This window comes from Haematobia irritans, chromosome 2, assembly GCF_050003625.1.
Source record: "Haematobia irritans isolate KBUSLIRL chromosome 2, ASM5000362v1, whole genome shotgun sequence".
NCBI lineage: Eukaryota > Metazoa > Arthropoda > Insecta > Diptera > Muscidae > Haematobia > Haematobia irritans.
The window spans coordinates 49,932,462-49,953,524 of record NC_134398.1 but is presented as its reverse complement, the minus strand read 5'-3'; the positions used below and the strand labels follow the sequence as shown (position 1 = coordinate 49,953,524).

At 34.4% G+C, this 21,063-nt stretch overlaps 2 protein-coding genes across 2 annotated transcripts; one reads left to right on the top strand and one right to left on the bottom strand.

Annotated features, from left to right (window-relative positions):
• Positions 1-2,140: 2,140 nt before the first annotated feature.
• Positions 2,141-16,132, top strand: LOC142224239 (uncharacterized). The gene is made up of 6 exons (XM_075294007.1): positions 2,141-2,828; positions 5,555-7,306; positions 8,868-8,954; positions 9,027-9,281; positions 15,232-15,361; positions 15,423-16,132. Exons 1-6 carry the CDS (start codon positions 2,430-2,432, stop codon positions 15,545-15,547), a joined length of 2,748 nt encoding a protein of 915 aa, XP_075150122.1. The 5' UTR covers positions 2,141-2,429; the 3' UTR covers positions 15,548-16,132.
• Positions 16,133-18,688: 2,556 nt separating this feature from the next.
• Positions 18,689-20,810, bottom strand: CycK (cyclin K). Its single transcript, XM_075294006.1, has 2 exons — positions 20,051-20,810; positions 18,689-19,989 (listed from the first exon to the last, which is right to left on the bottom strand). The coding sequence occupies exons 1-2, from the start codon at positions 20,402-20,404 to the stop codon at positions 18,964-18,966; spliced, it is 1,380 nt and encodes a 459-aa protein (XP_075150121.1). The 5' UTR covers positions 20,405-20,810; the 3' UTR covers positions 18,689-18,963.
• Between the last annotated feature and the right edge of the window lie 253 nt (positions 20,811-21,063).

Below are 21,063 nucleotides of genomic sequence, written 5' to 3'. Positions count from 1 at the left end.
CAAGACTCGATCAAAATATAATCGTCTTCATAAATATATTTGTACTTTTAATTTAGTGTTTTGGTGAAAAACCCGAACATAGTACTCACCTTTAAGGTGGGTAATAAGTTCGAGTTTATCCACTAAAATCGCCATTTTTCACGATTACTTTTCTTAATTAATCCACCTTTAAGCTGAGTACTATGTTCAGTTTTCAAACTGAAAACCAGCTTATTTTCACGGTTACTTTTTTTAATCAATTAATTTCGAAATATTAAATTGTTCGCAATCAATACATTGGACCTTTTCCATCCATAATTTGAAGAGACTTGATAAAAATGTTATCGTCTTCATATATATTTTTGCACTTTTAATTTAGTGTTTTGGTGAAAAACTCGAACATAGTACTCACCTTAAGGAATACAAACTTTGTGAAAATTTGCTTTGGGGTATTCCCCATCAACTTATAATAAAATTTTCATCAAATATGTATAATTTTATGCCGTTTTTTTTACTGATTTAGTTTTCACCTTAAGGCCGGTACTCTGTTCGGTTTTCGCGTTGAAACTCCATACAAAACCAAAACATGCGAAAAACTAGCGAAATTTTTTCCATTTGTGGTACTTTGTTTTTTTTTTCGAGTTGAAAAACTGACGTAACTCGCGTAGTCAGTATTTTCATAACATGGCGCCATTTGCAATGTGAATTAAGAAATAATTTATTTATTAAACTGATTTTTGTGAATTTATAACACAAAAGTGGATCTGATTATTATTTAAAAATGTAATCTGATGATTGATAAAACAAAGTATAACATGGAGTTGTATTTCCATAATAAACTAGCAACAATATCTAGCCGCTCCCTACTATATGGTAGAATATAAATAATGTACATATATAACATGAAATTTAAACACAAATGTTAACAAAATAAAAGCTTTATTTGGAGAATTATATTTTACAATCGTTTCATTAGTACTGGGCATCGGGATAATAAACACAAAACATAATTTAAACAAAAGGAGACACAGCAATTGATGTTCCAAAACAAGCATTAGCACTTCAACCAACATGTATAGTGAAAACTAAATCAGTAAGAAAAATGCATGAAATTATACATATTTGTTGCATATTTTATTATAACTTGATGGGGAAAAGCCCAAAGCAAATTTTCACAAAGTTTGTATTCCTTAAAATGGATTATTAAAGAAAAGTAATCGTGAAAAAATTACGTTTTTAGCGGCTAAACTCGAACTTAATACCCACCTTTACTACGAAAAAGTTTCTCATCAGTGCAATTATTAGGTGCCTATTTAGATCAATTTCGAAGGACACCAATAAGAACCCCTGCAAACTATCAGAAAAAGTGCATTTTAAGATAATTGTAGAAGAATCATTGTGGTCAAGTAAAACACGATTGTGTAGATGTTTATTGATTTGATTAAACATTTATAATTTCTTATAAACATTTTTCGGTTTATCTCATCACATTTAACATAATTTTTTGCATTAATAAAAGAATGATGTTGAGTTTTAGGTAGCAAGTTACATATTGCAGCGTCTATCAGCCAGTGATGGAGACAGTGTGCCTGGAAAAATATTTGAAAAACGATCACTTTATTCTATTTGGAAATTCGAAAATTGTTCACCATATACCTTTCACAATTTTAAGCGTAATATCTATGTTTTCAGAACTTTATTTTCGTTTTTATTTAAATAAAATATAACAAGTTGGTTGCGCTTGGCGTTTCACAAAAATAAAATGGCTCTTCTAACAGTAGTGATGGCAAAATACTTTCATGTACATTTTGTACTTTTTGATATGCTTCCCCCATCACAGTTCGCGATGGTTGTGGTGACATTTACGAGTCTGTGGTAGCGATTAGGATGAAATGGAACTTTGAAATGCTGGCAGGGAATCAATTCTTGGATCTTTTCCATCCATTATTTTGCAAGACTTGATCAAAATATAATTGTCTTCCTAAATATATTTGTACTTGTAATTTAGTGTTTTGGTGAAAACCCCGAACATAGTACTCACCTTAAACTCGAACTTAATACCCACCTTTACTCCAAATTTTTACAGAAAAATTTGTACTCGAACACAGCTATTGTTGTAGGTGAAAAAATGTGTGTGTGGTATTTAATATTCATTCATTACGCATTGAGCACATATTTTCTTAAGATTGAAAAAAGCAAAATATAAAATATTCTCGTCCCCATTTAAAATTCAAAAAGAAAATGTTAAGAAACAAAGAACATCATGCAAATCTACGAGATCGTATTTCCCAAGTTTAAATAGAAGTTTTCGATGTTGTTCATGTACTGGCATTGAAAAAGTCTTAGATTAATAACAAAGAAGGAGGCGACTACTACTTCCTTCTCCAACAAAGTCTTTGAACGGCAGACAACAACAGCAATTGGAACATATTAATTGTGCTCCAATTAGTATGGAAAACTTGACCAAGTTTTCTGCAACATCGGAAACATCCTGTAAACGTGATTCTTCTTTGCTACCAATGTCTTTTGCGGGGGGCGGTGCTGTTGGTGGTAATAACAAAGTAACTACCCCTCCCGTATCAGCGCATACGTCAACCTGGCTAGCGGCATTGCATGTCAACAATAATAATAATGCGGATAAATCCTTTAACGTTAAGGACAACACTCATCATCATCACCATAATGCGTGTGGTAATAATTTAACAACATCGAACATTGTAGGCTGTGATAGTATGTATCAAAAGAATGGTGGAAAAACGACGTTATCATCGTCAACGACGAACACAATGGTTAGAGTGGCCCTAATCGAGGAGGATGAAGGTGGCGGTAGCGGCATTGGTGCGAACAAGGTTATTAATTGTTTTCAATATTACTATGCTAAGCAAAAATATGCCAAAATAGAAAAAGTCCATTGAAATTGGTGACTCAGAGGTAGATAGATGTATACAGGAAACGTTCGTTGCAATGCCAAATTCAATTGAGTGGTGTATTCTCAAAAATAATTCTATATGTTGTTATTCGATGAGATTGTTTATTCTAAATTTTGCCAATTCAAGGTCCGAATCCTTTCTCTAGACTATTATTGGTATCTGTATTTCCGTAGTTTACAGCCCATGGTTTGGTTTCCACTCTATAACCACTAACGACAGGATAGAAAACCAAGATCATTTTATGATTTTGTTATGAGAAAACATGGAAGGAATAGTGTAGACTTTTATGTGTAAAAGTCCGTCTGGCAGTTTCGGCCTACGCCAAACATTTTTTCAGAGGTTCCTTATCATTGAGTCAAATATAGAAGTTCACCACCTTTGGTTTAATAGAACAGTTGATACTTATACTATCACCATACCTACCAGTGTTAGGAATCCTTCATAGGTATTGGGTCTAATAGAATCCAGACAGTTTGGAATTTTTACTATGAATTTCTTTCTAATTGTCATTATTATAGGTCATTGTCAATATTATAGTTCACTGAGATTTGATTAAGATGGAGAAGCTCTACTTGGATTACCACTTCTTAAGTTCGATGTACTATAGAAAAATTGTCTTCTATCCCAAAGATTTTACAAAAGCAGTGTCGAACATTTTGTCACACATAGTTTAATCAATTTGGAAAGCCTTGCCTTGTATGTAACTTTTTTTATTGTCACTTCATAAGTCGGAAACACTATAGTAAAATTGATTCCTATCCCAAAGAAAAAGGTGTCGAAATTTTTGTGACACAGATGTTTTTCAATTCGGAAAGCCTTGCTCTGTAAGGATTTATTAATTTCAATTTAGAAGTTTAGAGTGTACTTAGTAGCTTATTAATTTATGTTTGCTAATCAGATACATCAGATACATACTTTCGTCATTCGAGTCATTAAGTATGAGGCTACATTTACTCTGTATTTTGGCAAGTATTGCAGATATTCTAAGATCGACAAGTCGCTATTATAGCTGACTCCTCGCGTATTATCATCGGCTTTGCACTATGGCCGCATTCGAGTTGAGAAAGACAGTGCCCAAGAATTCTATTGGAGTTTAACTGACTGAGTATATAATTTAGGGATTGTAATCAAAATCAGGAAGTCCATTTTAAGGTCTTTCGACTTTTTCAACATTTAGAAAAGTCGATCGTTCGAGTTTTCGATTTTCTGAAAGATTTGTCTATGGCCGCATTCGAGTTGAGAAATACAGTGCCCAAGAATTTTATTGGAAGTTAACTGACTGAGTATATAAATTAGGGATTGTAATCAAAATCAAGAAGTCCATTTTAAGGTCTTTCGACTTTTTTAACATTTAGAAAAGTCGATCGTTCGAGTTTTCGATTTTCTGAAAATTTGGAAAAGTCGAAATTTCAATTTTTTTTCTACCACTGCCGTTTAGAAATTATAAAAATGATTTTATAAATTAATATATTCATACCAAACTGCTAAAGTGTATTGTGTGACAATTGAACTGCTCAGCTATCTCGTTGGGAGATATGCGGCAGACTCAAAAGTCGTCATTTCGACTTTTCCAAAATTTGAATCTTACTAGTTGTTGTAACAGTTTATTGTGATTTCATCCATTTCATGTTATAAGCTTTGGTGCTTCAGCTTGTGGCCAGATCGAGGAACTCGGCGTCTAAGGTGGGGTGTGTCCAGAATGATCTGGTGGTAAGTCGGGTTGGTTTAGCTGGGCAAGAGAAAAGATGACGTGTGTCGTGTGGCCCTTGGTTGCAAATTGGACATACGTTAGCTACGCTGCTATCAATCACTGATAAGTAGGAATTAAGGCGGCTGCACTTGCCTGATCTTAATTGTATTTGCAGGAGTTGCTCTAAAACTATTTTCCCCGCCTGTATGATATATTATTATCATGTCACCCGCGGTACAGCATTATCGGTTTATTCCATCACTTTTATCCTCTTTTTGGATGATAAGTGTTCCTTCCGTCCCCCTGAAAAGTTAAACTGGCGGACTGGTGTATATGGAGTCTATATCGAACACTTACCGATATAAACCAAATTTCGAATTTCGGACCAATCGTATGAAATTTTGCCAAAGAAGTAAAATCGGTAGATCGGTCTACATGGAACTATGCCAAAACAAAGACCGATACACACCATATTTGGCACACTTATTTGGAGATCGGTCTCTTTGAAGGTTGTACCAAAATATGGATCAATACGGACCATATTTGGCACAGCGATTTATGCACCTGAGATACCCCTAGATTTCATGCAATTAGATAAAAATTGCTGTGACTAGATGTACAATAAACCAATTCGAGGGTGGGTTTATATGGGGACTAAATCAAAACGTTGAGCGATATAGCCCATATTCGAACTTGCTCTGCTTGCAGACAACTTTTCAAAACAATAGCTACATTTTTAACGCCGTAACACGATTACGACAAATAGGCAGATGGACATCGTTATGTAGTCTTAGAATTTCTCCCTGATCAAGAATACATCACTTATATAGTCAAAAATCGTTATTTCGATGTGTTACAAGCGGAATGGCAAACTTTTTATACATCCATCATCATTCGATGGCGGTGGATATAAAAATATATATAATACATTAATACTCTCTTTCTATTTTCACAGATATCCTCATCTCAAAATGGTACGTCTTCCGCAAACGTATCTACTTCCATTTTATCACCTTCAGCAAAGAATGATGATTCCCCTTCAGTGGTTAGTGCGACCGCACCTTCTTTTTTACAAACCGAGACTGATTATGATTCATATGAAATGTGTGGTGGTGCAGCATCGCTTTCACCTCCACTGTTGGATGATCCTTTCGACGATTCGGAAGCTGCAGCTGCGGCTCTAGGTGGTGGTCATTCCAATCGTACTTCCCTCAATAATTCCACCGAAAACCTCAGCTATATTAGTGATAATTTCTATGGGGATGATCTCATATTACTCGAAGAGGATGGTGATCTGGACGCAGAAGAACTCTCTTTGAACTCTGATGATTGCATTTATGCATATCGTGGGGCTGGTGCCGAATTCGATTTACCTCTTCCACCAATGGTTGGTCTGGCAGGCAATTTTGGATTGCACCAAGGTAATATTGCCCAAGAAGAGGAAACTGATTTCCTAGAAATGGATTTTGAACCCGATCCATCATCCGAATTGGAATATAATCATACAACGGGCTTACGAAATTCTGCAATCGATTCGAAGGATCAATATCTCATACAAAGGGATTCATGTCATTTAGTAACACCACCAACACAAAGACATCAACTGTTTTCTTCACCCATTGATGACTTGCCACCAGCGCCAAAGGCTTTGCAAGCCCAATCACTGCTAACCAAAAATTTTGCTCGTATTACATTGCACTTAGATCAAATACAAAAAGACTATAGTGAAGAACATGATGACGAGACCAGGGAGCGTTTAAATTCAGCCCTAGATACTAGACCACTGGAAGAAGAGTTTGTAAAAGACATAAGGTCCGTGGATACATGCCATTCTCTACCCAGTAAATTGCATGATCATTTTACCAATAGGTGCAATTCAGAATCTGCAGTTACAAGTGGTTCCAAAGATGATTCTCTGGCTCCGCCGCTTCAAACACACGGCTCCACTAAATCGCCTTCAAAGATAACAGGAGCCAAACCTAAACGACTTTCGACGTTTTCATCTACATCTTCGACGTCATCAAAAAATTCTTCAAAGTCACGAAATTCTCTAAGCTCCGCTTTCCACAATGTCAGCACCTTAGGTACCAGCTCAAGCTTTGATGAACGCCGTGTTAGTTGTTCAGAATTTCGCACAGATAGAGATTTATCAACGACTGCCGCGATTAGTTGCAAACAACCAAATGTGTTATCTGGAGCTCCGTCGCATACAGTCCCAACAACGGCTGTTAGTTTAATGCCAGACTTCAATCCTTTCAGTATGGACGAAACATGCTTGGATTGTTTGGAAAAGGAATTCTTGGCAAATACTATAGGCAAGGCATTAGATCCATTAGGCTGTTCCAAGTGTCGCAAAAGACTGGGTCGATCCTCTCTATATACTCATCATCGTACTGCTCGTGACAACAATTCTTCAACATCGAAATATAGACGTAGCGCTTCCCCCACAACGACATTCTTATTTAGCGATCAAGCATCACCAACATCAAGGCTGTTTTCTTGTGAATTTCTTAATTCACAAGCACGTAAACGGCAAGAATGGGATTCATTTATGCAAGAACGAAAGGAACTGCCGACGAATGTGATGCCAGAAACATCAACGACTGCAATAGATTCATTATCTCAAATGACTTCGGTTAAAACGAGAGTGGCGGCTATGGTGGAAATAAAGGATTTAAATGACAGTTTAAAGAATTTAGAAACAAAGGTAATTTTATATCCACTGCCAATATCGTAGGGGCAAAGGGTTAAAAAATTCCCTTTATTTAATCATGTTTTTTTTTTTTAATATATATTCTTAATCAGGGAGAAATTCTAAGACGATAAACCATGTGCGTGTATCTGTCTGTTTTAATCATGCCTTCAATAATGGCGCTATCCTGAAATTGGGCCCAGGTTCGTTTTTTATCCGAACGCAGGTCAAGTTCATAGATGATCTCTTTCGATTCATATAGCCTCCTCATAGCCCCCGTAGAGACCGATTCCCCTATCTCCCGATTTGACATCAGGGGCCTGAAACTTGAAGTCTACAGGTACTTTAGGTCCACAAATAGGCGTAGCCCTCATATAGACCGATCTCCTGATGTAACTTCTTGGCTTCTAGAAACTGCAATATTTATCCCATGTACATGAATCTCGAAATCTAGAGGTACTTTAAGTCCACAAATAGGTGTGCTGAATATGATGTGTATCGGTCCATTTTTTGGAATAACCCCTATATAGGTCGATCTACCTACCTGACTTCTTGATCTCCCAGACACCGCAACTTTTATCAGATTTACCTGATATCGGAAATCTAGAGGTATTTTTAGGACCCCTAAGAGGTGTGTCGAATATGGGCAAGTCCAAGGGCTTTTAGACCACGGTTGTCATTCGTGCCAAAAATAATCTACCAAAATTTTAAGAAAAATTTTTCAAAAATCTACCAAACATAAAAAAATCAAAATTGTATTTCTATAGAAAATTTTGTCAAAATTTTATTTCTATAGAAAATTTTGTTAAAATTTTATTTCTATAGAAAATTTTGTCAAAATTTTATTTCTATAGAAAATTTTGTCAACATTTTATTTCTATAGAAAATTTTGTCAAAATTTTATTTCTATAGAAAATTTTGTCAAAATTTTATTTCTATAGAAAAATATTGTCAAAATTTTATTTCTATAGAAAAATTTTGTCAAAATTTTATTTCTATAGAAAATTTTGTTAAAAATTTATTTCTATAGAAAATTTTGTTAAAATTTTATTTCTATAGAAAATTTTGTCAAAATTTTGTTTCTATAGAAAATTTTGTCAAAATTTTATTTCTATAGAAAATTTTGTCAACATTTTATTTCTATAGAATATAGGATAAGTTCAAACAACCCGTAGTTGGAACATCGAAACTCAATGAAGAGGAACCGATAATTCCTAGATGAACTACAGGGAACGATAGTGCCAATCCTGGATAGTAGGGAACTTCCCCACTCAAAATCTTATGGATGAGCGGTATGTTATGCTAAGTTATAAGGGACCTACTTTTTATAAACTAATCCGTTCTTGGCAAAGTTGTGTATTCCAATGGGATCCATGCCTGAAAAAAATGGAACTCTGCAGACTCTAGTTTCGATAAAATCAAACATAAGTATTAAAAAAGTAGAAGTACCATATTCGGAGTAGCCTTTTTCACACAATAGGAAGATTTCAAATGTCTACAAGGTCCATTGGCGTTTTACTATAGTCCCTTGTTTTTTTTTATTAATTCTAAATATTTCATTTTTTTATTTCTCCAGCTCTTTAAGAATCTCAAGCCTTCCGATGCATCAACGACTCTGCTCTCTACTAATAATTTAAAGGAATCTAGTCTTGTGCAGGCACTTGTAAGTTTGATACAATCTAGATTTAACTTGTACTACAAATTTATAAAAAAATCGTATCTGTTATTTTTTCAGGACAAACTTCAAATCGCCTATGATCAAGAGCTTTTAAAATCATATTTTAAAAAATCAAACAATAATAATAATATAAATATTAACAACAATAATTTTAGTAGTTCCTCGACAAATATTTGTGTAACTTCTCATCAAGAATTTAAAAATCTAAAAGAATTCCTTCTATATGTCTCCAAGAGACCGGCTAATTATCACAAACTGCAAAAACTGATAGGAAAAATAACACAACAACAAGTAACAGTGCAATTCAAAGAGGTATGTTATTTATTATATTACATAAGAATTATTTTTGATTGAAACAAAATCTTAATGGTAAGTGTTTCTCAATAAATTTAAAATCACATTTATTCGTGTTACTATCGTCGTCAGTCTCGTAATCGCTTTCCGTTGACCGTCGCCTCTACATTAAAAACTCGTCGCTGCCAAATTCGACGGCCACAAAAAGCGAAGTTATTGACAATTTAAAACGTCACGAAGAATACCAGTAATCCCACAGCAGTCGATGGCGTACCGACATACCGACAAATATCTACCCCAAGATTTTCGAGCCTTTAAAAGTCATCTACTTACGCGACTGCAATTTGTGATAAGATATGCAGTAGAAACAAGGTTATCAATTCTCTTACCGGCAGAAATTGGGATGCGAACAAAGAAACTTTGTTGACAACCTATAGGACCATTGTCCTGTCAATTGTAAACTATACAACCCCTCAGACAATTGACACTCAATGAAATGACATACAGATCTGTCAGAACGCTGGCTTTAGAACTGCGACACCTTTATATGAACTGAACAGGATTCATAAGAATATTTTAGCTGAGGGGGAGAAAAGCTACTGAGCAATCCTGTTGACGGAGTTGAAACTCTGCCAATAGCACCTGAGGAAACAGACCTCCCATGGCAAACCATGGAAGTTTTGGCCCAACTAAGATCAGATAAATACAGCCGCATCAATTCATATCTCTTAGTGATTGATAGCAACATAGCTGTATTGTGTCCTATCTGTGATGAAGAACCACATTACACGCGTGAGTCTAACCGACTCACAACCAGATTAATCTGGACACATCCCACCTTAGTCATAGTTTTTATTAGTCAAACAACAACAGGAACACCGATCTTTGTCGACAGAGGAAAAGCGACAGCGAGAATTTAATAACAAAACAAGTATATACGGCCGTAAGTTCGGTCGGGCCGAATTTTATGAAACTTGGAATAAACTTCTACTAAAGGCTGCCATCAACAATCGAATTATGTTTATAGGCCATATACTAACAACGTACCAAATTTCTATCGGTTCGGACAAAAATTTTCTCCTCCAACAGGCTCTGCAAAGAAAATTTGGGGATAGGATTATATCTTTGAATATGTTTATATGGGAGATATATATAATTATAGTCCGATATGAACCAGTTTTTGTATGGTTGTTACAGGCTGACACCACCTACAAAATTTCAACCGGATCAGTTGAAATTTGTCTCCAAGAGGATCCGTAAGGACATTTTGAGTGTTAGAGGCAATATACTAACACCACGTACCAAGTTTCAACCGGATCGGAAAAAATATGTTCCTCCTCTTTCGTTCGGAAATTAGCGTGATTATAACAGAAGGGCGGACGGATAACGCTAGATCAACTAAGAATTTCACCACGACCCAGAATATATATACAGTGCACTCGCGGTGAACACCGCATAACGTGAACACGCTTTTTCTTACACTAACTACTCCGTAACGCTGAAAAACATGCAATTTGACATCAAAGGCAGATTCACAATGCCAAATACAATTTCAAATACACTTACGGAATTTTTTAGTGATCTAGTTTGGCTTTTTTCGTGAATTTTAATTTTTAATTTAAATTGCTTTAAAATTCCATACACGCTGATATTTTTTACGATCCCTTTTTTTAATCTTTTCATGAAATTAAATTAAGTTTTTAATATTGCAAATAACAAAAATAAAAGACCATCACGCTAGAACGTGTAAAACTCCCGAATATGGCTATGTTTTGTACTGAAATTCGCTGAAGTTCGCTAACGTGAACTCTCTTGGTTTTAATTAGTTCACGTTACCGCGAGTGCACTGTACTTTATAGGGTCTTACACCAATATTTCAATGTGTTATACATTGCAGTTCTCCCATTGGACATTCGCTATCGTAATAGCGCTTTCACGCAATATGAATTTGAAGGTATTTACAGACATTTTCAAAGATCCTATTTTTTTATTTGACTATTTTGTAATTCGAAGCCTCAGGTGGCCAATTTAACACAAAATAACAATAAGACTACAAAAACATTTTAAAATCATTTCTTCTGGAATATGTAGGAAAGCTCCTTGTCGAACTAACTCATCCACTTGCAATTTCATGGCAATCTATTCTTATGTTGAAAAATACTATACTACAATGAAAGCCCGAAAAGCACTATAGTCTTTTTGCGATGTTGAATTCCGGAACTTTTGAGTATTCATACACCCGCGTGAGGGACCATCGGTAACCTTTATTCCCATGAGTTTATATACACAACAATTCGGTATTAGAAATACTTCTTTCCTTAATTACTTTTCGGAAAGGGTTTTTGTCATAGTATACGCAACTGTAGCTTGGATTAGGTATTGTAGGTTAGGTTAGGTGGCAGCCCGATGTATCAGGCTCACTTAGACTATTCAGTCCATTGCGATACCACATTGGTGTACTTCTCTCTTATCACTGAGTGCTGCCCGATTCCATGTTAAAAGCTCAATGACAAGGGACCTCCTTTTTATAGCCGAGTCCGAACGGCGTTCCACATTGCAGTGAAACCACTTAGAGAAGCTTTGAAACCATCAGAAATGTGAGGTGGTATAATACTGAGGTATAATACACCGCTGAAAAACTTTTTGGTGTTCGGTCGAAGCAGGAATCGAACCCACGACCTTGTGTATGCAAGGCGGGCATGCTAGCCATTGCACCACGGTATAGTAGCAGCACGTTATGTTAGGCTCACTTGGACATACTGTGCAATATAACTGAGGTATTTTATGTATTCGCCAAAGGGAACTTCAATGCTACCTGAGGAGATAGTCTTAACTGTCTTTGCCTGTTCTTAGAGTAATCATGTCAACATTTCAAAATCCACTTTTAATCCTGATTTATATTGAATTTAAGTAAAATAATAGACATTTCAAAATATCAATGTGGGTTTATTTGGTCAATGCAAAGCTATCGGCGCCATGCATGAATGCCACATTTGCTCATTTCGGACAATTTCCGTAGGAATTGTGAATGCCATCTCACGGTAGCGCTCACCATTCACCATTACGTTGCGATTCGCATCATCTTTGAAGAAGTACGATAGTGTGTCTTGGTAGCTTTTGCAATGCTTCTGGCTGATCTACATTCCAAATCGCACGATGAGCTTTCTTAACAGATAATAAAATTCAATAATTTGTAAGCTTTGTTCGTTTGTAAGACATTTCATCGTTAAATTTGAGACCAAACTGCAGACGTTTGATAGTGAAATAGAACATGAAACATGCGTCAATTTTACCAAAAATATAATAGTCTAAAAATCACCATTTATAAGTTGAATGAAGCCAATTTTGCCACAATGGAGTTCTATTTTGAACGCCTCTGTTTAAAAAAAGTTAAAACATTTTTGTGCTAAGTGAAACGAGTGAAAAATAAGACACGATTTACGAGAATGACGTTATTTAACATTGAACTAAACTTCGCAGTCAGAAAAAAACCCATCGGAAAAGCGTTGTAAAAGCATTGTAAACGGTTGATACACGGTGGGAAAAAGCGTTGGTACAACCTCAAAATGATAACATCATTCTACGGTGTATCGATTGTATTTCACAACGTTTTCAAATCGTCAAAGCGAAATCAATATTTTATACGCTTTTCCGATGGTTTAACGAACGCTTTGACAACCCCAAAATGATCACCCATGTTCCGATATCCACTTCAATTCCACTTCCACTATTCACGTCAAATCCACGGAATTTGGTGTTCATAATTCCATGTTCTTTTTTGAACTTTTCTGTAACCAGCTGGGTTTCACAAATCACCCAAAAATTCACTAAGGCGGAAATCAAAATAAGTGGAATCAATAGACTTATTATATTTTATAATTTTTTTCTTAATTAAAAATGACGCAGTTTTAATAAAACTCGTGTATTAAATATAAAACATTTCAAATTTTTTACGCGAGTACTTTTTTTAACCGGAAACACGCCCATCTTGGACATAATTCAACTTTCACCAAGACTTTTGCAAGTGAATTGATTTCACGAAAATTCCGGTGAAAGTGGATTGTAGGACACGAAAATCGTGGAATTAATACACTTTCACCTGGAAGTGGATTTGGGAACATGAGCAGATAACATCGTTTTTACAACCATAAAACATTAAACAAAACAAAATACGTTGAATATTTTATTGTTATATTTATATTAGTGTTTTGAGAAAGTTTCCTTTATTTTAATACCTCCACCATAGGATGGGGGTATATTAACTTTGTCATTCCGTTTGCAACACATCGAAATATTGCTCTAAGACCCCATAAAGTACCCCGTCCGTCTGTTGAAATCACGCTAACTTCCGAAAGAAATAAGCTGTCGACTTGAAAATTGGCATAAGGAGTATGGGACGAAAGGTTATTGTGTGTACTTTCAAGAGGTTTTAAGTTTAATTGCGGCAGCATCCGGGTTATAAATCAAAACAGACAGTGTTTCTAAAAATAAAAAAAATTGAACTCGTAACATTTTGCCTGCAAAACGGTCGAAATTCCTTTGGTGGTGGCATCAATAATTAAGAAAACATGTAATATTTTCGCTAGAGCCAAACAAAAATGGAAGAAACACAAATAGCAGATGCGCCCCATTGGCTGTTTGCGGGAAATGCCTCACTAATTCTTCACTAATAAATGTTATAATAAAGTCTTGATCATGTAAAGATGGACTCGAGGAACCGATTTCCTCCAAAAATCAATGTGGCTTTATCCTGACCCAATACTCATATGTTTGCAAAATTTAAAGCCAATTGGTCGAAAATAGCGACCTGGATACTGAATACAAAACCACAGTCTAGTGCAGGGTATAAATATTAATGTGTCAGTGGACGGATCTATCTTAAAATTTCTATGAGTACTTCTGACATTATGCACAACATGTGTTCCAAATTTTAATCCGATAAGTGCATTTTTGTAGTTTTTGCCTCAAAATCGGGTAATTGGCCCCATAGTGCGGTGGTTAAATGAAATAAAAAGAGGAAAAACGTTATATGCAAATGTTCGTATATCACAGAAAATACTTCCGAGTTTCTTAAAATTTGTACATTTGTAAATGCGCCAAAAGAACATTCTTGCAATTTTAACTTCCAATCTTTTCCTTCAAACAACGAAATTATCTTTAACATGTGGAAAAAAAGAAATTATGTCAAAAAAACTCTCGAATTTGTCGAAAAATATTTACTTATATTTGTGATATCGGCGTGATGTCAGCGTTTGATTTGATGATTTAGTTAAAACTTTCTACATTTGCCTACAATCCTGGTGGGTTAACTGTTTTTTTTAGTGTACACACTCAATTTATACGAAAAAGGAATATTATCCTATTCTAAATAAATTCATATCAACAATAATACCTCCATTACTCATTAAAAACCATTAAATATTGATGGAACGGAACATGCATTTACAACGATATTTTTGGGGTAAATATATTTTTTTTTTTAAAAACGTCAATTAATTTGTTTAGCAAGCGTTGTTTCAACGTTAGCTTCCAACGCTGTTACAACGCTCAATATTTAAAACCATCAGGAATTTCTGACTGGGTTCTTTAAATGAAAAATTTATACATATCGACTTTCATTATTCTAATCCACAATTATTGAAATTACACAGATAATTTTTTTTTTGGTTTAATCACGACTTTAATCGATGCAATTGTCTTTTTAATTGAAATTGAATTAATTAGATTAATTAATACTTGATTAGAAATATAATCTTCAGCTCTGCTAATTATATGTTTTTAATGATTTTGATAGCAATTTTTTAATTAAGACAATCAATTATTTAGTTGAATTTCACACACATTTTAATTATTTTTTTTTTAATGATTGATTACGTTTTCAGCTTCAATCAATTTTTTAATATTTCGTGATATTTTTTTCTGTGTATTTATATTTCCATAATAATTACGAAATGTTCTCTTATTAAAGGACGCTTCTATAACCGAAATGGAAATGGTTCCCGTAAAAGTATCCGAAATATTACATTACTGGTCTCAATGTAAAAATTTAGAATGCTTAAAGGATATGGATAAACGTTTTCAAGATGCAAATATATTGGGTAAGTTTGTTAATTATAGAAATAATTAAAACAATTGCTAATGTTGTTGTTTTTTTTAAAGGAAAAATTGCTAATATAATTAGGCAAGCCCATCAACGCTCATCAAGTTCATCAAGACGACCGGATTATATTTATATACCACAGTATTATAAAAGTGGCTTTTTAACATTATCCAAGAAATGTTGAAAAGCAAATATCTCTCCAATTTGAAAAGAAAACAAAAAATAAATAAAGAAATACAAACGAAAATTCAATACAAAAAAGGAGCAAAATATAACAAAGACTAATCATAGACAGCAACAAAGCATATTATCATCGAAAGCTTTGTTTTTTTTATATATAGCACAATAATTTGCCATACATGTCTGTATGTCGTTTGTACGTTCTTTTTTTGTATGTATTGATGTAACAACAAGGAATCGTTATACATTATCTGCAATTAACCTATCCATATATACCTATTATATAAATATATATATATGAACACTATTATAAAGAAAGGAAGAAGAAGAACAAAATTAACTGCAAGAAAGCGGCAACAAAAACAACAACTTTTTATAGCTTATACTTATAATTAAAATATTTAATATTTTTAAGTAGCCTGGTATGCTTTAAATCATAATAATATTGAAACAAACTAAATAATTTCTAAATTAGTATGTGTAAATGTTAATTATTTGTATAAATACAAACAAAAACAAAAAAATAACGACAACAAGTAGCATATGGACAAACCACAAAAATATCAAATAACATATAAAGAAAATGAAATCTATCATTCACTCTTGATATTTTGGATTTAATCCTACAAAAGCTTTTAGGTAAGAGTAATATTGATGTAAGCAATTGTCAAATTGTAAATCTGTTGATAATTTTCTGTGGACTTCCGCCAAATTTTGCAGCATTACGAACCAAGAATGAAGTCGCCATGTGGGGTAGCTGAATTTAGCCTCCTAAAACGCAAATCAATTGTAGTTATAGAACTTATCAAATCACCGTTTGAAATGTTTATTGAATTTTCAATGGACAACTATGTGAGAGAAATACTTTATTTTATTTTATTTTTGGACAGCTTCATTCTTTCAACATGAATTGGGTCTGGAATAAATCAAATGGAGGGCAATCCAAGATAGAACATCACCTATTGATTGTATGGATCAACATGAGGTAAGAAGTCATCAATTAATATAAAATGGTTCACATAAAAAAGTTGAAACCAGCTAGATCAGCAATGCCCTAATAAAAGTAAAAAGAAATAAAAAGAAAAATGATTCCTGATTCTTTATAATCCAACAAAACAGTTTATAATCCAGAAACAATTTTTGACAGATGGGTGGACGATGTGCAGAAATTCTGTTGGGTATGTTAGACTACACAGAAAATAAAATCACCAATTAAAATTTGGATTAAAGTTGAAAACATAGTCAAATAAAATATTAACGGATACAAATATTTTTAAATTAAATTAAAAAATAATGTCAGTTAAGAGCATGATTGAACATTTTTACGTTTTTAATGAAAATATTAATTATACCAATTAACATTAGCATTAACCCTTATATCATGTTCTGGTCATTTGATGACCCACATCGTATTTTTCATCAGCGCATTACTTACTGTTGGAATATAATTAAAAGTTCTTACTACTCAGCAAGAATTCAGTAAATATCAACAATTCGTGCACTGACTGTAAGAACTTTTATTTATATTCCAACAGTACGAAATGCGCTGATGAAAAATACGATGTGGGTCATCAAATGACCCCAACATAATATAAGGGTTAACTAGAAAAAATATTTTCAATTAAACTTTCAATTGAAAGTTTCGATCGGAAGTGATTGGTTTTACACAACGAAAAAGATTTTTATTGATCTAATTACATTTTAATTAAAAGTTCTTCATTTACGGATATTTTAGTAGCAATAACCAACATCAATTTAAAAATTAATTGATGCAATAAAAACAATTATTGATAAATTAATAATCGATTTTTGTTCAATATCAAACAATTTAATTAACAATTTTAAAGCAGAACGGAATTATAACTTGTTTTTGGCAAATTTTATTACAACTTGATTAAGAATGGTCCAAAACAACAATTGGAAAAGTCTATTTTCTTTCAAATGAATTATTTAAGGAAAGTAATCATAAAAAAGTGGCTATTTTAGCGCTATAATGCCAAATGAATACCGGCCTTCAAGTCGAAAGATAAATCCCACCATAATTATAAATGGATAACATTACAAAAAAAAATATTTCATCTAAAGTTGAAGTATTTAATTTTTGAATTGAATCGATAAAAAATTAACTAATAAGAAAGTGCATTTCAATAAATAATTAATGTAATCAATTGAGATTTGTGATTAAAATAAATTAAATTTTTAATTGAATCAATAAAAAATTGATAGTGCCGAAGATATCAATTAATTTTTGAATCAAGTATACATTTTTATTTTTAAATAATTCTGTGTTTATACCATCCTTTGTATTCAATTAAAAAGATTATTAGATCAAGTAATTTCGTGATTTAACCAGAAAAACATTTTTTCTGTGTATATTACTATGCGCAGGCGAAAAAATTATGATAATCAATGATAGACGAATGCGTACCAGGTTAGGAGCTTAGAATATTAATATGATTTAATACGCCAGGGTATACGGAAATATAATATAACGAATAAATGTTATTGTTGTTTTGTTTTTTTTTTTTTTTCCTTTTTTTCTTTTACCAGTCGTATACCGCCATCCATGCTATAAAAGAAGTCTGTAAGGGCTACAGAAATAAACTTAGCAAAGACAATATACGTGGGCTGAATTTAAGAGTGGACACTGGGTCCATTCATTGAGTGTGAATGAGTCAGGTAAATCAAACAAAATCAAAAATCATCAATTCAGTTGGTTCCACATACCTTGTCCAAATTCTGCTCACACTCTATAAAATTCTAAACAATACTTTTTCTAGAGGCTAGCAAAATGGGCCTTCTGGACAGGAACGACATCAACATCCAAATAATATTTGGGTTGTTTTGTTCCAATACTGCTATTATTCACCCGAATGGTTCGACTTGGTCCAAACAGTCGATGTTGATCGCACTTTGATAACTACAGAAACCTTTGGCCAACACTTTTCAAGTCAATGAGACAGGCTTTATCTTCTTCGCGGAGTGACCCCATGACCCCAATTCGTAGTCGATAAAAAAAAATTGATTTAATTACGTCATTGGTCTAAGAGAGATTGTACCACGACAAGCCCAAGACTATGCTCACCATCTAAACCCTATTGCCTATCATCCTCTAATTCAATAAGACGCAATAAACCATATATAATTTTGATTGAATATTTTTGAAAAAATATTAATGCTCCTTTATTACATTCGTTTAAATAACTTGCATTTTATTATATATAAAAAACTAAATTCTCTTAAATTAGTCTTGATATATTTTTTAGTTTTTCTTAATATTTGCTTGTTTATTCCTACATTAGAAATAAATTGTCTTTGCTATTTTTTTGTTACAAAAAAAAAATAATAATTACATTTTAATAAAAAATAATTACAACAAATTTCATACCTCTCAGTCGTCATCGACTTCGTAATTACTACTCAATAACGTTGTCGGCCACCCACATAACTGCCAGGTGGTGGAGGTTGGTAATAGCCACCACCTCCTCTACTGGGTGGCATTTGATTTTCGACACCCGGAGGTGGTGGTGGAGCTCCTGGAGGTGGTACATTGGCAAAGTGGGTTGCCCCATAGGAAGTTGGTGCACAATAAGGTACCATGGGTTGTGGTGGCGGTGGTAAGGGTGGAGGTATTACTCCGGCACCGGCATTAGGCCCACCAACATTTGGCACCGGCGGATGTGGATAACCTGCAGCAGGAGGCGGCATTTGCCATGGACCGGCCATGGGAGGCATGGCAGTGTACATAGAATGATGATGCGAGGCGGCGGCAGCATGATGATGCGGAGGATGATGATAACTCGAAGACGATGGCACAACATGTGCTGTTGGATGTTCAATAGGCGCTGGAGGTACAGTGGGTATACTAGAGGCAATAGTTGGTATGGGTTTTATGTTTTGCGCATTATTTAAGTCATTAACACTAGTAACGGAATTAGGTGCTTGGGGTTTTGTTTTACCAGCGGGTGAACCTGAGTGATTTGGTTGGGGCAATGCAGATTTCATGGGTGTAGGACTATCGGCTCTACTCGGCGGCTTTTGAGGTGGACTATTATTCTCGGTTGATTCCTTGGAATTTGATTGATACAAATCTAGCACTTGGTGGCAGATATCCTCCAGGATATCCATGGTAACATCGGACACAAACATATCCCACCAACGTGTGTGTTGTGGCTGTCTCCCAATCCAATCGGTTACCGTAAACTTACTTAATTTACTAGCCAAATAGATGAGGGCGACTGCAATAATTTCTGGCTCCCATTGCAAACACACTACAGTACTCAGAGAATCGTTGACAAAGTTCCATGCCATTTGCACCATTTTCTGTAGTTTTTGTTGATCGCCTTTAAAACATTTGGCATAGCGGAGTAAAAAGGTATATGGGTGTTCGACTTGCAAGTCAAATTTGATCGTTTGCAGTAATATACGTTCTAAGGTAATAACCTCCTGTAAGACGAAAAAAACTATGTTACTCCTAAATTGCATTAAAACAATTGATATCACTTACCTCCTTGGGTTCCTTGCCGAACGAATAGAAATGATTTTCTGTGAGCAATTGGCGGGCTATTAGTATTATATCTCGACATTTCTTTGGTGTTTCTTCCACTTTACCGGCCAATAATAGGCAGCAACATGCCGTCACATAACGTGGAAACTGTTTGAACGATTGAAACATGTAGAAACGATGAAAATATACAACTCCCGTGGCCATAGTGTTGTGACCCAAGCCCATTTGTGTACCACAAGTCATAATGAAACGAGCACCCTCTTTACGATAACGTCGCTCTGTCTCCAAGGGTATGCCATCTCGTACTGAAGGTGTGTCACGCAGCTCGTTCTTGTCATAATACCAACAAGGCATGTTTTGTGGAACGTTCACGCTGCCTCAGTCGTATTCTCTCCTCGTTCTTCGAACTCCACCTTCGATATTTTGCCGCTTAACTGAGTTTGGAATTTGTTTACAATGACGACTCAGCGCTATGGGCGAGTTGATATTGGAATCAAGCAGTCAACTTTAAGGGGGAATACGTGCAGGGAAGGTCACTAACAGAAAAATGCTTTCGTTCAAAAAATGTGGCTTTCACCCGTCGCCTCCGAAATATACTTTGATAATTTATTATTAAGAAACGTCTATCATTCGATCGGGTAGTAAGTTAATTGAATAATCTTTTTGATAAAACAGAAATCAAAATATAAATTTCATAAACTTTTTGGTGAAATGCAAGCACGTAAATCTTTTCTCTTTACATGAATTGTCAAATGCACACTATTGTGAATGGAAGTTATGCCAATAAATCTAGAAAAGGCATACAACAGATGTTCGCCGGTCAGAGCTGTATTCGTCATTTTCATTTGCGATACCGAAGCTGAGTAAATATTCGGCTGGCTTTGCTGACATTTCAAAGCACGATTTTATCCAGGAACAACCTCCGTGAAGTTAGCGACGTCGCTAATTTTCGATGAGGCCGGTATGCACTTCTAGCGAAATTTTCGGTAGCAAAAATTTATTTAAGTCTACAA

What these genes read in the sequence shown, in the direction of transcription:
- LOC142224239 (XM_075294007.1), top strand. Translation starts at nt 2,430, where the DNA reads ATGGAAAACTTGACCAAGTTTTCTGCAACATCGGAAACATCCTGTAAA. An exon ending in GCGGCATTGGTGCGAACAAG is followed by an intron (nt 2,829 to 5,554) that starts GTTATTAATTGT and finishes CTATTTTCACAG; the next exon opens with ATATCCTCATCTCAAAATGG. An exon ending in TAACAGTGCAATTCAAAGAG is followed by an intron (nt 9,282 to 15,231) that starts GTATGTTATTTA and finishes CTCTTATTAAAG; the next exon opens with GACGCTTCTATAACCGAAAT.
- CycK (XM_075294006.1), bottom strand. Translation starts at nt 20,404, where the DNA reads ATGCCTTGTTGGTATTATGACAAGAACGAGCTGCGTGACACACCTTCA. An exon ending in TCGGCAAGGAACCCAAGGAG is followed by an intron (nt 19,990 to 20,050) that starts GTAAGTGATATC and finishes TTCGTCTTACAG; the next exon opens with GAGGTTATTACCTTAGAACG.